This window comes from Magnolia sinica, chromosome 14, assembly GCF_029962835.1.
Source record: "Magnolia sinica isolate HGM2019 chromosome 14, MsV1, whole genome shotgun sequence".
Lineage (NCBI taxonomy): Eukaryota > Viridiplantae > Streptophyta > Magnoliopsida > Magnoliales > Magnoliaceae > Magnolia > Magnolia sinica.
This window is the reverse complement of record NC_080586.1, coordinates 18,456,667-18,474,195: the sequence shown is the minus strand read 5'-3', so window position 1 is coordinate 18,474,195 and position 17,529 is coordinate 18,456,667. Positions and strand designations below refer to the sequence as shown.

Genomic DNA, 17,529 nt, shown 5'->3' with positions numbered 1-17,529 from the left:
ACAAGGGAACCCTTTTACATGGAGACAAAAGAGTGGTACACAAATGGGAAAAAAATATGAGATGGACAGAGAGATGAACGTACGCTGCCTTCCATTGTGTAATAATATACTGAGGCTGCGTTTGGTTGCAACAAAATCATGAAATTTCATGTGTAATCAGTCTAATTTGGGGCAGAAATTCATTATACTTATTAAATATTGGTACAACCAAACACACTCTTAGGTAATAAATGAAATCATCCAAGGTTGATATTCATCAACTGTCTATAAATACACAGACCCCAAACCAAATCATAACCAAATACCAACTCGAACGAGGGGAAAGGTTGAGAGAAATCACATGGCTAAGCATCTACTTTCAGTACTCTTGGTCCTTATGGCATGTCTCATTGCAGTGAATTGCTACAAACCACTGAAATCATGCAATCCCAGTGGCTACTTACGTGGCAAGGCCCACAAATGCAACACTCAGAACGACTCTGACTGCTGCAAGGCGGGCAAGATGTATCCTCAGTACCATTGCTCGCCTCCCGTTACTAGCAATACTCGTGCGACCATGACCATCAATAGCTTCGCCCCGGGGGGTGATGGTGGGGCCCCTTCTGAGTGCGACAACAAATACCATAGCGATAGTGAAATGGTTGTGGCCTTGTCTACGGGGTGGTACAATGGTGGTAGCCGTTGCCTAAAGAACATAAAGATCAATGCCAATGGCCAATCCATATTAGCTAAGGTTGTTGATGAGTGTGATTCCATGAATGGCTGCGATTCGGATCATGATTACCAACCTCCGTGTCCCAACAACATAGTGGATGCCTCTCCTGCGGTGTGGAAGGCATTGGGGATCCCTAAATCACAGATTGGTGACTATGATATCACATGGTCTGATGCTTGATACAGGGTTGCGCTGAGCCGGGCCTGGACTGGGTAAATGACATATTAGAATAGCCCAACGGGCCTAGCAATTGCCGCCCTACGTTACATATGACATACTATGTATTTTCGTTGCATCAAAACGTGTAAGACATGCTTATGTCTATAATGTATTACTACACCCTTTATCATCCTCAGTTCATATGTTTTTGTTTTCAGATAGATATATTTGTGCAAAAGAAATTTTAGAAATTCGCATGGGTGTATTCTTTTGAAGTAACCCCCACACAGTAAATGATCCCCAAAAAGCAGCAGTTGTCGGGGTAATCCTAACCGTCAGTTGGGTTGTCATCAAGTGGATGGTTAAGAAGAAGATGGTCTTTGGACCGCATTCATTGGGCCAGACAAGTCAACATTTTGAATAGGCATTGCCCGTTAAGCCCGGTCTGACTCTTTCAAAATCTGGGCAGGAACCAACGTCAGGCCCACCCATTGCCACCCTCGATAATGGACGCGGATTGCGTCCTACTCCCGCCCGCCTCCCGCTGGGAACGGTCAGGAGCTTTGAGTGGCCACCGTGATGTATGGGTGTTATCCACACCGTCCATTCATTTTTATTTTTTATTTTTGTATCATTTTAAGGTATTAGACCAAAAATGAGAAATATCACAAATCAGGTGTGTAAAGTACAAATCACGCACCATGTTGGAGCTTCGGTAGGGCTTGCCGTGATAGGTGTGTAGAGTACAAATCACGCATCAGGTGCGCCACAAAGAGTTCACCGCACACCACAAAAATAGGGCCAATCCACATAGCTAGAGGAATGGCCAGAGGACTTGGGACCCCACACACACCTTCCTTGGTTGGAAGTTTCTATGGTGGGCATCCCCCTCCCCATAGCTTCTGATTGTTTCCCATGGTGTGGCCCACCTGAGTCTTGTGTTAGGTTGATTTTTATGTGCGTAGATAACATGACTGGGCATCTAATTAATGGCTTGGATATCAAACAAACATCTCAGTGGGTCCCACATAGTTCTAACACATGGGAATGCACCTGCCTTCGGATACATGTGATTGCTGTTAATCTTTGGAATGTCTAAAAACTACTCTTTGTATGTTGAATGACAGTCGTGCCCCATAACTGTCTTTAAAGCATCCTTTCTTTTTTACAATAGCAGCCCACTTGATGTCTGAATTGTGCCAATAGGCTGGACCGGGCAGTCATTATTGGCATAGGGTTTGTTCTAGTCCAAGCATGGCGCCTAAATTTTAAGCCCGGGCCCAGCCCTCAGACCAAGTTTGGGTCCCCGTCTCCATTGCTACCCATATCTGGAGGTTGATCTGCCGAATCTGTTTCAGTCGAAGACTTTGAGTGCTCTCGGCTTTATCTAAGTTGTTCATCATGAGGGTCCCATGGTGTTTATCCATGGCCTGAAAATCAAGTTGGCCTACACATAAAGTGGGCCACACGTTTATACAGAAAATAAATGAGATGATCAATGATCCTAATTCAATTTTCATCTCACATCTCACATCCTTCCATCTCCTTCTCTGCACGTGTAATCATTTGGTCCACATCCGTGGATGGTGGACCCGTATTGGGATAGACTCGGGGAGATAACTCCGGCATTGCTTGCAATCGTCTACATCGTTACCTGTTCAGAACATGTATGATCTAAACCGTTATTTCCTTTGGATTCTTCTTCGAAATCTGATATGATTGTATATGGATAGTCTTGAAAAGGAAAATACAAGTTTTAATTATCAGAGAAAAAGTTTTGATTCTAGTGTGTACTCAGCTAAAACCTATATGAGTAGTATTATCATAGCCGTCTCGCACAACAATCATTGTGGATTTTTGAAATTTTTTTAGCAAATCCGTTGATGTCTGTTTGGTACATGAAGTGGTTAGATAATATTATTCTGAATGAGGATTGTAGAGAAATTGTTCTGGGCCTGATTAGATTTTTAGATTGAGAGATCCAATCTGTTCAAGTGCATTCACTCGCATTAAATAATGAATCTAATTTTATCATGGTTAATTGGTATGATCTAAAGGGTTGATCAAAGTGGATTTTAAGCATGTTGCAGGTCGTTTAATGCTTTGACGTATGAATCATGATGGGATTAAATCATGCTGTTGGTGTGGTTTTTACGTAATTAAGGGTTCTCATTGAACGATAGAAATGGGCCATTGTTTTTGCATCTTTTAATGTGTTTTTCATTCCATAAATGTTAGATATCTTGTACTGCGTCTTAGATGGGCTGGATTAACCAGATGTAGATGTGAAATAGGTTGTTTCATACCGTTGGATGAGATCCATGGACACCCATCAATAGAGCGACCCAAGGAAAGTAGGATGAGATCCATGGACACCCATCAATAGAGCAACCAAAGGTAACGAGTGACGGGGTTCTTGAGCCAGGGGATCTTGCATAGATAGGCTAATGTAGGGCCTACCACACATGTTGGGAACCGCATAAGCACACGAAGCGGAATCAAGCAAAGTTCATGTAATCGCACAAATAAATCCAAACAAGAGCAATCCGATTTTTATATGAAAAAATCCTTGTGAGAAAAAAACCACGGTACAAAGCGACGCATAATACACTATGAAAGCATATTTACAAGAGATAAATGATCTTACCGATTCGAATAAGCCTTGAATCTCCTTCAAACCCTAGCTATACCCTTGAACCCTTAGAAATGTTTTAGAAAACCCTATTATACCTTCATCCTCGTTAATCTCAATTATTCTTGATACATATACCATCACAACTGGAATAAGAAACACATTGCGCACTTATGCAATTCTGCGCGCAACTTCGATGGCATCGAGAAAACATCTAAAACAATCTAACAACCAACATGGTTTTATTCTAATTTTTTCGATGAGATCGAGCATCTATTAATGACATTGACATCTGCTTGATGGCATTGAGTGGTTTGTTGATGGCATCGACAGGCCTTGTTATTGACAGATTTAAGACATCAACAACAATATCTACCATGACTTCAATTTTCAATGTCCATAGCTCCTTAGCCTTCACTATCTCTAATTTTACTTTCATCATAATTTCGTCGTCGCTTCTCGTGCATACTTCGTCCTCATTTTGACTTTGCCAAGTCCAAAGAAGTTGCACAAAACTTGAACTTTTATATAGAAATCATTCATTTGGTCCAACCTATCTCTCTCAACTGATGAAACATGAGAGTATAAGCATCGCAACTAAATACTCGCAGCCTCGAGTTGTCTACCTACTGACCACTCCATAATTCATCTGAAATTTTACAATTAATAACAGTAGAAGGGGACTGATTCACCAAGTAATAAGTCGTGTTAACAGACTCAATTCATATTTCTTTACCCAACCCAGCATTGCTCATCATGCAAGTTTACTGGTATTGATGGTGTCCTTAAAGTTTCAAAAGGGGCACTTGTGGTTATGAGAGCGTTAAAGTATGGAAACCTTTATAAGTTGATTGGGAGCACTTCAACGGGTGGAGCGGCAACGACTTTTGAAGATTCCACGTCTATACATATGTGACATGCTCGTCTGGGCTACATGAGCGAGCAGGACATGAAAGTACTATCTGATTGTTTTTTGATTCCAACTTTTAAAAATTCTTATTTAGATATATGCGAACGTTATATATATAGTAAACAATCTAGATTATCTTTTAAATCTAAAAAACATGTATGTAAGAGAGTGCTTGATTATGTGTACTCTGATGTATGGGGGCCATCGCCATAGGTTTTCATTGGGAGGTCGTCATGGTTTGTTTTATTCACTGACGACTACTTTAGGAAAGTTTGACTTTACTTCATGAAACGTAAATTCGAAGTTTTCATCAAATTCAAACAATGAAAGGCAATGGTGAAAAAATAGTTAGGGAAGAAAATAAAGGTTTTAAGGACTGACAATGGTGGAGAATTTCTTCCATTGAGTTTAATGAATATTGTAAGGATGAATGGATCATTAGGCATAACATAGTGCACCACATGTCCGAACAAAACGGCGTGGCTGAGCGAATGAATTAGACTCTCTTGGAGAGGGCCCGATGCATATTAGGTAATGTTGTGTTGGGCAAAGACTTATGGACTGAGGTCGTTAACATAGCTTGCTATTTGGCAAATCGGTCTCCTTCTATGGCAATTGAATGTAAAATCCCAAAGGAAGTATAGAATGGCCATAGGCTGTACGACTTAGATTTGCGCGTATTTGGTTGTGAGGCTTATTCTCATGTACCGTCAGTTGAGAGAGATAAGTTAGACCATAGAACCAAAAAATACATATTTGTTGGCTATGGTATTGGTGTGAAAGGTTACAGGTTATTTGATAAGGTCACATTTAAGGTAATCACTAGTCATGACGTCAGATTCGATGAAAGCTCCCTATTCCACAAGAATGATTAAGAGGAGCAAGATGAACCGGAAAGGTTGACCGTAGACGTTTAGATTGACACAAATGCTACTCAAGAAAAAATAGATGTGCAGACAGAGGTGAAGGAGCAGGTGGAGCAGTCGCCTGTGAGAAGGAACTTACCATGTGATCGCAGGTTACCAGTAAGATATATGGATGACTCTAATATGGCATATGCCCTCATTACAAATGAGGGGGACCCGTCAACTATTCAGGAGGCTCTTAATAAGCCTGATGCAGAAAAGTTGAAGACGACTATGGATGATGAGATGGACTCGTTACACAAAAATTACACATGGGAGCTAGTGGAGCTTCCAGTGGGTCGAAAAGCGATCGGATGTAAGTGGTTAGTTAAAAGGAAACAAGATAGATACGAAGCGAGACTGGTAACGAAGAGGTATGCTTAGAGAGAAGGAATCAACTTCACAGAAATATTCACGCCAGTGGTTAAGCAAGTATCCATTAGATTCGTGTTAACGCTGGTTGCCCAATACGATCTTGAGCTGGAATAGATGGATGTCAAGACTGCTTTCCTATACGGGGAGTTGGAAAAGTAGATTTACATGAAGTAACCAGAGGGCTATAAAAATAAAGGGGCTGAGAAAATTTTTTGCATGTTAATGAGGTCGTTGTACGACCTGAAACAGTTGTCTAGGCAGTGGTATTAAAAATTTGATTCTTTCATGTTGAGTCAGAAATTTACTTAGAGTAAATATGATCACTGTGTCTATTATAAGACACTGAGTAATAAAAAATTCATCATCCTAGTATTGTATGTTGATAATATGTTAATCGCCAGTTATGATATGTCTGAAATCAACATATTAAAGACTCAGTTATCAGGGACATTCGAGATGAAAGATCTGGGGGCTGCAAAGAGGGCTCTCAGCATAAATATTCATAGAGACAGGAAGAGGAACGTACTTTGGTTATCATAGGCAGAATACTTAGGTGCTGATCAAGTATGGGATGGACCAGACAAAGCCAGTGAACGTTCCCCACGTGGCTCGCTTCAAGCTTTCCTCAGAATAATGTCCTAAATTAAATGAGAAAAAACAGTTTATATCTTATGTGCCTTATTCGAATGCGGTTAGCAGTTTAATGTATGTCATGGTTTGTATAAGACCAAATATTTCATAGGCAGTTGGTGTTGTGAGGAGATACATGTCAAACCCCAGCAAGCAACATTGGGAAGTAGTGAAATAGTTACTTTGATACATTCAAGGTACAAAAGACTACGTCTTAACTTTCGGGAAGACATGGACAAAGTTAGTATGTTATGTGGATTCATATCATACAGGCAATGTGGATTTCAGAAAGTCAATTTTTGATTACTTATTTGTACTAGCAGGTGGAACAATTAGTTGGATGCTGAAGCTTCAGTCCGTGGTAGCTTTTTCTACGACCGAAGCAGAATATATAACAGTGACGGAAGCGTTTAAGGAATGTGATTGGTTAAGAGGCATGATAAATCAATTGAGACTTCAGCAGGAGGCTGTGTTGGTTAATTGTGATAGTGAAAGTGCTATTAATTTGGCTAAAAATTCTGTTTATCACTCACATACTAAACACATTGATGTTCCTCACCATTTTATCTGACAGGTGCTTGAGGAAGGAGGTGTTGTACAACACGCTAACAACGCTAGTGAGCCGAGATCCAATCTCCGATTTCACCCACAAAACGATAAACAAGTAGAAAAATAATCTAAAAGTAAAATCTAAGCATATTAACAAACCACAAGACAGAATATACGTGGAAAAACCCCAACAAGGGTACAAAAACCACGGGTGCAAACTTACACTATGAAGAAAAATGAGATTACAATCAATATACTAACCTTGGACGTATAAAAAACCCTTAGCCTTGCTTTATAAAACCTTTTTTCATACCTTAGAATAACTTTAGGACCCCTATTTATAGTTTAGGTAACTCCTTTCTACAACTTGGTGAAAACTGCCTCAAATTTATGCAGTTCACACCAAATCCAAACTAGGATCTGTGTAGCCTCGACTGGTCGAGCGGCCCACTTGACCGGTCGAGCATCGCGAAATTCCAAAACATTCTCGCTGGACTTTGAGTTGAGCACCGCTTGACCAGTTTAGTGGCCCACTCGACCAGTTGAGCAGTTTACTCGACCGGTCGAGCAGCGCAGTGAAAGGCCTCCATTTTTCAACGGGTGTAATTGGTGTGCTAGCTCCACACCTCAACAATCTCCCACTTGGAGACACATCACTGTAAACCTTCGTTTTCTACATCCAGAGTGCATCATCTCCTCGTCTTCAAGCCTGAAGACCAATCAAAGCTGAACAGAGCTTCAGCTTCTCCCGTGTGACCGCCTTGGTCAGTATATCCGCAGGGTTCTCACTTATATGGATCTTCTATAGAGCAATCGATCCATCTTTTAGTAACGAATGTACGAAGTGATATCTGATGTCAATATGCTTGGTCCTTGAATGAAAGGCTGAATTCTTAGCCAAGTATATTGCACTCTGACTGTCACTGTACAGCTTGCAATCTGCTTGCTTCTTTCCTAACTCTTCCATTAAACCTTGCATCCACATCATCTCCTTGCATGCTTCTATAGCTGCAATATATTCTGCTTCCGTTGTACTGATGGATACTATCTTCTTTAACTGAGAGACCCAACTGATTGCAGCACTACCCAGAGTAAAAACATACCCTATAGTGCTTCTTCTATTGTCGATATCTTCTGCCAAATTTGAATCACGTAGCCTTATAGCTTGATTTCTAATCCTCCATAACACAACCCTATATCCACAGTACCCACCAAGTATCTAAGGATCCACTTCACAGCTTTTCAATGTTCCTTCCCGGAGTTGTTCATGAACCTGCTAACAACTCATACCGTTTGAGCAATATCTAGTCTCGTGCTCACTATAGAATACATGAGGCTCTTAATAGCTGATGCGTATGGGACTTTAGTCATGTAGTCTCGTTCCTCACTCGTCTTTGCACCTTGCTCCTTAGAAAGCTTGAAGTAGTTGGCTAATGGAGTGCTAACCGGCTCAGTACCTACCATACTGAATCGATCCAGTACCTGGGCTATGTACTTTGCCTGTGACAAAATTAGTTTCTTATTTTTCCTGTCATGCTTTATCCTTACGCCTAGGATTTATTTTACAGCTCCTAAATCCTTGATAGCAAATTCTCTAGACAGTTGTCTTTTGAGATCTGAGATGTCCTTCATGCTTGATCCGGCCACAAGTATATCATCTACGTATAGAAGAAGGATGATGTATGACTATTAAACTTCTTCAAAAAGCAACAACGGTTTGCATGACATCTCCTAAAACTGTTTCCCGACATGAAACTGTCGAACTTCTTGTACCACTGCCTTGGGGCCTGCTTCAGGCCATATAGACTCTTCTTCAGTCTACAAACCTTGTTCTCCTTTCTTGATGCCACGTATCTTGTCGGCTGATGCATGTATATCTCTTCTTTAAGGTCCCCATGAAGAAAAACTGTCCTAACATCTAGCTGCTCTAGATGTAAGTCCTCTGTAGCCACTATACTTAAGACTATGCAAATTGTAGACATTTTCACCACTGGTGAAAATATTTCAATAAAGTCGATACCTGTCTTTTGTTGGAACCCTTTCATAACCATTCTGGCCTTGTACCGTTTCAAACCATCCTCCTTTAGTCTGTAAACCCACTTGTTATGAAAAGCTTTCTTACCCTTAGGTAGAGTGACTAGCTCCCACGTGTGATTGGACTTAAGAGAGTCCATCTCATCATCCATGGCCTGCTCCTACTTAACTCGTGTATCTAACTGTAATGCCTCTTCAAAACACTCTGGTTCACCATTATCTGTCAGTAGTAGATAATGTAAGGAAGGTGAGTATCAGACCTTGGGTCTCCTCTCCCAAGTAGACCTCCTCACAACCGGTGTCTGTGGCTTTGCCTCATTATGCTCCTATTGCATGCTCATCTTGTGGCATTGTAACACCCGTGCTCGGTAACTCTTTCAACTCTACGAATTCTTTCTCATCGGCCTTATTTTGTTTTTACTGCACACTGTCCTTATGTATCACTTTTTTATTAAAGAATATGTCTTTACTTCTAATGATTTTCTGGTTCTCTGTATCCCAAAAACGGTGGTCAAAATCATGCTGCCCGTATCCTATAAATGTGCACTTCCTGGATTTCGCATCCATCTTGTTTTTGTGCTCTGCATCAATATGAACATATGAAGTGCAACCGAACAGTTTGAGATGTGTAAGGTTCACTTCTTTCGCAGTCCACGTTTCTTCTGGTAGCCCACCATCTAATGGTGCTGAGGGATTTCTATTGATGAGATATGCGACAGTATTCACAACATCTGCCCAAACCATCTTAGGCAACTCTACTTATAACCTCATGCTCTTGGTGCGCTCTAGGATAGTCCTATTAATGCGCTTAGCCACACTGTTCTACTGTGGTGTCCTTGAAATCATTTTTTGATGTTTGATTCCATTTACTGCACAATACTCCTTAAACCTCTTATCACAGTACTCTCCCCCATTATCTGATCTGAGACATTTTACTATTTTACCTGTCTCATTTTCTACCATTACTTTCCACTTCTTAAATACATCAAATACATCAGATTTGTGCTTTAAGAAATAGACCCACAATTTTTTACTAGCATTATCAATAATAGAAACAAAATAACGTGAGCCACCAAGAGATGATACCTGTGCCGGTCTCCACACATCAGTGTGTACAAGCTCCAACAGATGCGTCTTTGGAGTGCATCTTGTTTTCTTAAAGCTTATACTCTTCTACTTGCCATACACGCAGTCCTCGCAGAATTTCAAATCAATAGATTTTAGCCATGGTAGTTTTCCTTTTGATAATAACACTTTCATCCATTTCTCACTCATATGTCCCAACCTCAAATGCCATAACTTCCCATTCACTGCAGTTGATGTGACTATGAGTGAACTATACGATCCTGAAGTTACGTACAAAGTACATTCCTTCTTGCCTCGAGATATTACCAAGAAACCTTTTGTGATCTTCCAAGAATCACTAGTGAATGTTGTCACATATCCGGTATCGGCCAACTGCCCCATTGAGATCAAATTCCGTCACAAACTCGGTGCGTGTCTGACATCCTTCAATTTCAAAACCATTCCATTTTTCTGACTTATATGAATGTTTCCCTTTCCAACAATACTGCACAACTTATCATCACTCAGGTAGACTCTCTCGAAGTCACCTGACATATAATTACGCAGAACTTCCTTACACGAAGTGGCATGAAATGAAGCACTGGGGTCTATGACCCAAGATTCATTCCTCGCATCAAGAGACAAGATCAATGCCTCTGTGTCACTCTTCTCAGATAGATTCATTAAATCATTCCCGCCTTGAGAGCTTCCTTCTTATTTCTTAAGTGCCCTGCAATCGTGTTTTATGTGCCTCTTCTTCCCGCAATGCCAACACCTATCTTTGTCTTTAGGTCTCTTGGACTTCTTCCTTGACTTAGAACGTCCGTGTTTATTACCTCATTTGTTCAACGATCTTCCTCTTCCTTCAACGTTTAGAGTATTCTCCGAATCCTCTAAAACTCCCAATGTCTTTCTTGTAGATTCTTCGCTGAGAATTAGACCAGTCATATCATCGAATTTCAGTTTTGTCGACCTTGAAGAATTGCTCACGGCAATCACCAAACGATCCCAACTATCTGGCAAATTGGACAATATCAATAATACCCTGACCTCGTCCTCAAAAGTGATGCCAACGGATTCTAATTGGCTCGTGATTGTATTGAACTCATTTATATATTCAGCCACACTCCCACCATCTGACATCTTCATGTTGAATAGTTGCTTCATAAGATAAACCTTGTTGGACGCTGAGGGTTTCTCATATATCGTAGCTAGGATTTCCATTAATTATTTTATGGTCTTCACCTTGGATATATTGAAAGCGATGCTTTTAGACAAAGAGAGTTAAATCGTTCCTAAAGCCTTTCGATCCAATAAAGACCATTTATCATCTATCATCTTCTCTGGTTTCTTCTCTTTTCCTCCTAGAGGAATATAGAGGTTCTTCTGATACAGATAATCCTTCATATGCATCTTCCAGAAGGTAAATTTTGAACCATCAAACTTCTCAATTCTAGTCTTCCCTTCTTCCGTCATCGCTTCTACTTGAATTAAACCAATAGCTTTGATACCAGCTGTTGCGCAACACGCCAACAACGCTAGTGAACCGAGATCCAATCTCCGGTGTCACCCACAAAACGATAAACAAGAAGAAAAATAATCTATAAGTAGAATCCAAGTATATCAACAAACCACAAGACATGATATACGTGGAAAAACCCCAACAAGGGTAAAAAAAACCACAGATGTAAACTTCCACTATGAAGAAAAGCGAGATTACAATCAATATACTAACCTTGGATGTATAGAAAACCCTTAATCTTGCCTTAGAAAACCCTTTTTCATACCCTAAGATAACCCTAGGACCCCTATTTATAGTTTAGGCAAGTCCCTTCCGCAACTTGGTGAAAACTGCCTCAAATTTACGCAGTCCGTACCAAATCCGAACTAGGGTCTGCGTAGCCTCGACTAGTCGAATAAGGGCCTCGACTGGTCGAGCACCGCGGAATTCCAAAACATTAGCTTGTTGGACTTTAAGTCGAGCATCGATTGACCGGTCGAGTGGCCCACTCGACCAGTCGAGCAGTCTACTCGACCGGTCGAGCAACGCGGTGAAAGGCCTCCATTTTTTGATGGGCGCAATTGGTGTGCTGGCTCCACACCTCAATAGGAGGTGTAATAATGAAGAATATTCACACCAACATGAATTCGGTAGACATGCTCACAAAGGTCGTTCCTAAAAAGAAGTTCAAGTTCTGTGTAATTTCTCTAGGCTTAGCAATGGTGTAAAAGAAGGACATAGTGTGTACGAGAAGTATTGATTGAAGCTATATGATGTGATGGAGAAATTAGAGAAGAGGTTAATAAGCTACATGTTTGAAGATTGAAGACATGGTGGAGATTGTTGTTAAAAAGGTGTCTTAAATCTGGATATCTTCAACTAGCCCTGAGAAAGTTCGGCTCGAAGTCCAACAACTATATATTTGGAATTCCTAAGATCTTCGACGAGTCGAAGGACAGGCTCGATGAGTCAAAGGTCCTTCGACTAGTCGATGGTTACATAGATTGTGCACGGATTGCTTAAATTTGAAGCGATTTCTAGGGAGGTGCGTAAGTAAGAGTTCCCTAACTATAAATAGGAGTCCTTAGGGCCATTATATGGTATTCTAAGATTTTCTAAATGTGTTTCAAGAGTTTCTAAAAAGGTTCTAAGGTTTTCAAAGGGTGTAGTAAGGGTGAGATTTGAGGTTGTTCGAATCGGGTACATCCTCTCTCTTTGTAATTTATGCTTTCATAGTGGATGTCTATCGCTTTGTGCCGTGGTTTTTTTCCGAAAGAGTTTTCCAATTTAAATCTTTGTGCTCTTAGATTGTTATCCTAAATCCATCTGTGTGACTCCGAAACACAATCCCCAACATGGACTACTTTTAAGTTGCAACAAACGGAGGATTTAGTTCTACAGACTGCCAACACACTATCACAAGAGTTGCACCAATACTCATTGCCAGTTGCTGCTAAATATTAACAAATATAAATTTTATTTTATTTTATTTATATATATATTTTTTACACACACGCACACGCACCCAACACACTCACGCTAGTGGAATTTCACCACCTATGGATACTCGAACCCTTGACCGGGTGTTGAAACTCCTAGAGTCTACCACTCGAGCAAGAGTAAGGATCCATCAAATATAATGTTAACAAGGCATTCTTATTCAATTTTCTGGTTCTTATGCTTAAGTTAATAAGTAATGTTAGTAATGCTTCAAGTTCAAAAACCAGGCCCGGCCTGGACAGTGGCTAAGCCTATGCGCAATGCCGTGCCTCTTACTTCAGAATTGGAAGATATGGTACGCAATGCCTTGTCTCTTCCTACAAATGGGAAGATATGGTACGCAATGCCTCGTCTCTTACTTCAAATGGGAAGATATGGTACGCAGTCTCTCTCTCTCTCTCTCTCTCTCTCTCTCTTCAACAGTCTGTTGTTTAACTTAATGTTGAATTAGGTAACAAGGTGGGAGACCTCCCCCAAGCTGTCTGTTCTGATCGAGGGGAGACCTCCCCCGAGGATTTGTGGCCTATTATTCTTGGACAAAGTAGGACTGGGCAGCCTGCGAATAGGCTCACCACCTTCGGTGTTTCCTGGTTTTGGTAACTTTTTGCGATAGGTGGGCCCAAATCGTGGGGCCTGCCCGAATCATACAATGTAAAAAAAAAAAAGGATTTTGTGATCCATTGAAATGAAATTTCTCTTAAAAAAAAAGAAAGTAAGGTGGGAGTTCCCCATTGTTGTAATTGTTTGATTACTGTATGTGGGGCCCACTCTTAGTTGGTCAGAACTGCTCTGAGGCTGTACACCGACTGGATATTTTGGGCTTACGGTCTGAAACATGGAACTGTTGGATGATCCGGAGGTGCCCACCATGTGTTGCAAGCCAACTAAAAGGGCATATGGTTAACATGCAGCGTGAGAAAGTTTATAAGTTGGATCTTTAATATTGCTCAAGCGGGGTAACTGTACTACTCTGGTCCGTTGGATGAGGGGGCCAACTGGATGAATGGTTTTTATTGGTTATGGTTTCACCCTTATTGTTCACATGATAATGATGGTACTATCAGATCATGAAATCAAATGGCTGTGATCCAACTGTGGTGGGACCTACTGCTTGAATATTACTGATTACTTTGAGTGGGGCCTCATGCAACTTTCGTGCCTTTTGAGAACTATTTTGGCAAGTTTGAAGAGCTAGAAATTACAAGGGAATGCTTTTACATTGAGACAAAAGAGTGGTACACAAATGCGAACAAATATGAGATGGACAGAGATGAACGTACGCTGCCTTCCATTGTGTAATAATATACTGAGGGTGCGTTTGGTTGCACCAAAATCATGAAATTTAATGGGTAATCAGTCTAATTTGGGGCAAAAATTCATTATTCTTATTAAATATTGTTACAACCAAACACACTCTTAGGTAAGAAATGAAATCAAGAAAGGTCGATATCCATCAATTGTCTATAAATACACACAGACCCCAAACCAAACAATAATCAAACACCAACTAAAACGAGGGGAAAGATTGGAGAGAAATCACATGGCTAAGCATCTACTTTCAGTACTCTTGATCCTTATGGCATGTCTCCTTGCAGTGAATTGCTACAAACCACTGAAATCATGCAATCCCAGTGGCTACTTACGTGGCAAGGCCCATAAGTGCAACACCGAACATGACTCCGACTGCTGCAAGGCTGGCAAGATGTATCCTCAGTACCATTGCTCGCCTCCTGTTACTAGCAATACTGGTGCGACGATGACCATCAATAGCTTTGCCCCAGGGGGTGATGGTGGGGCCCCTTCCGAGTGCGACAACAAATACCATAGTGATAGTGAAATGGTTGTGGCCTTGTCTACGGGGTGGTACAATGGTGGTAGCCGCTGCCTAAAGAACATCAAGATCAATGCCAATGGCCAATCCATATTGGCTAAGGTTGTTGATGAGTGTGATTCGATGAATGGTTGTGATTCAGATCATGACTACCAACCACCTTGCCCCAACAACATAGTAGATGCCTCTCCTGCGGTGTGGAAGGCATTGGGCATCCCTGGATCGCAGATCGGTGACTATGATATCACGTGGTCTGATGCTTAAGACAGGGCTGCGTTGAGCCGGGCCTGGACTGGCTAAACGCCATATTTGAATAGCCCAACGGGCCTAATAATTGCCACCCCTACGTTACGTATGACATACAATGTATTTTCGTTGCATCAAAATGTGTGAGGCATACTAATGTCTATAATGTATTACTGCTTCTTCCATACTTATTATCCTCTGTTCAAATGTTTTTGTTTTCTAATTGATATAATTCTGCGCAAAAGAAATTTTATAGATTGCATGTGTGTAATCTTTTGAAGTGGCCCCCACACAGTAAGTGATCCTCCCTCAAAAAACAAATTTAGAAAAAAAAAAAAAAAAAAACAATTGTCGGGTAATCCTATAACCGTCTGTTGGGTTCTGACTCTTTCAAAATCGGACGCGGATTAGATACTGACAATATCAGTAGCGAAATCACTACTGAAGTGACATCATCAAGCGTGGACCCACCACGATGCATTTGTTGTATCTATACCGTCCAACCATTTGTAGAGATCTTTTTATGGCATTAGAAAAAGAATGAGATAGATCTAAAGTTCAAATTGACCCACCACATAAAACCGTGGAAGCAGTCACACCCACTGTTGAAACATTTATATGGCACACCATGATGTATTTTTGAGATCCAACCTATTCATTAGTTAACATAGAGATAGTTGAAGTGAAAACAAATATCTCAGCTTGATCGGGAACTACTGTGGCCCCTAAGAAGTTTTGAACGGTGGATGTCACTGTCACCACTGTTTTCTATGGCGGGTCCGCTTGAACTTTAGATCTATCTCATTCTTTTTCTAATGCCATAAAACGATCTCTCCAAATGGATGGATGGTATGGATACAACACATGCATCATGGTGGGGTCCACATAACTCGGTGACGTAACTTCAGTAGCCATTTGGCTACTCACCTTATCAGTATCTAATCCGCGTCCTTCAAATCTGGGCAGGAACCAATGCCAGGCCCACCCATTGCCACCCTTGATAAGTAGGAAGCGTAGTAACTCAGTATGGTTAGCATACTGAGAAACTTTGTGAGGTCCACCATGATATATGTATTTTATCTTCTCCGCCCATCCATTTTAAAAGTTAATTTTAGGTCTTGAGGCCAAAAATTAGGCATATCCAATGGACCACACCATAGGAAATAGTTGAATTGAACGTCTATTGTTGAAAAATTCTTGGAGGCCACCGAAGTTTTGGATCAAGCTTATATTTGTGTTTTACCTTCATCCATGTTTTTATGATCTTCTAAAGAGGTTGGATGGCAAATAAACATCATTGTGGGGCCTAGAATGGTTTGAATGGTGGAAATCATTATCCCCACTGTTTCCAGTGGTATGATCCAATTGATCTTCGGATGTGCTTCAATTTCGGGCTCAACCCCTTAAATTAGATGGAAAAACGGATGAACGGTATGGATTGACTACATACATTCAAGGTGGGCCTGAGTTTACTCAGTACGATATGAGCATACTGAGTAACTCAGTACGCAATCCGATTTTGATTACCCTTTATCGGAAGCAGATTGTGTACTGTCGTGATTTATGTATTTTATCCACTCCGTCCATCCATTTTATCATATAATTTTATGGCATGAGCCTAACAAGGAAGTATATTAAAACCTCAAATAGACCACATCACAAGAAACAGTGTGAATTGAACATATACCGTTGAAATTTTCTCGGCGACCACAGAAGTTTTGGATCAAGATTGTATTTGTTTTTTCCATTCATCCATATCTTTGTGATTTATGAACAGGTTTGATGAGAAATAAACATCACCGTGGGTCAAAGAAAGGTCTCAACGCTGGAAATCATTATTCCAACTGTTTCCTATGGTATGGTCCACCTGATCTTTGGGTATGCTTAAATTTTGAGCTCAACCCCTAAAATAAGATGTAAAAAACGGATGACGGCGTGGATAGACCACATACATTCACGGTGGCCCCAACGGAGTTTACTCATACGATAAGTGCTTATTGAGTAACTCAGTACGCAATCCGATTTCCCCTTTATCCGACAGCCAATAGCCTTCTAAAGCAGCATGTTCGAGCTTCTATAGGGCCTGCCGTGATAGGTGTATAGAGTACATATCACGCATCAGGTGCGCCATATCGGGTTCACCATACATCCCAAAAATCAGGCCAATCCACATAGCCAGAGGAATGGCCAGAGGACTCGGGGCCCCACACACACCTTGGAAATTTCTATGGTGGGCATCCCCCTCCCTGTGGCTTCTGATTGTTTCCCATGGTGTGGCCCACCTGAGTCCTGGATTAGTTTGATTTTTAAGTGCCTAGATAACATGACTGGGCATCTCATGGATGGCTCCGTTGTCAAACAAACATCTCAGTGGTCCCACATAATTCTAACACATGGGAATGCACATGCCTTCGGATACATGTAATTGTTGTTATTGAGTTCTATTCCATCTGTATCTGTCTTTAAACTACTCTTTT

At 40.9% G+C, this 17,529-nt stretch overlaps 1 protein-coding gene across 1 annotated transcript; it reads left to right on the top strand.

The window, feature by feature from the left end:
- Positions 1-340: 340 nt before the first annotated feature.
- On the top strand, positions 341-15,070 carry LOC131225119 (uncharacterized). The gene is made up of 2 exons (XM_058220557.1): positions 341-889; positions 14,594-15,070. The coding sequence occupies exons 1-2, from the start codon at positions 341-343 to the stop codon at positions 15,068-15,070; spliced, it is 1,026 nt and encodes a 341-aa protein (XP_058076540.1).
- The last annotated feature ends 2,459 nt before the right edge of the window (positions 15,071-17,529 follow it).

Coding starts and splice junctions, on each gene's coding strand:
- LOC131225119 (XM_058220557.1), top strand. CDS start 341: ATGGCTAAGCATCTACTTTCAGTACTCTTGGTCCTTATGGCATGTCTC. Junction 890..14,593: donor ATGATATCACATGGTCTGAT/GCTTGATACAGG, acceptor AAACCACTGAAA/TCATGCAATCCCAGTGGCTA.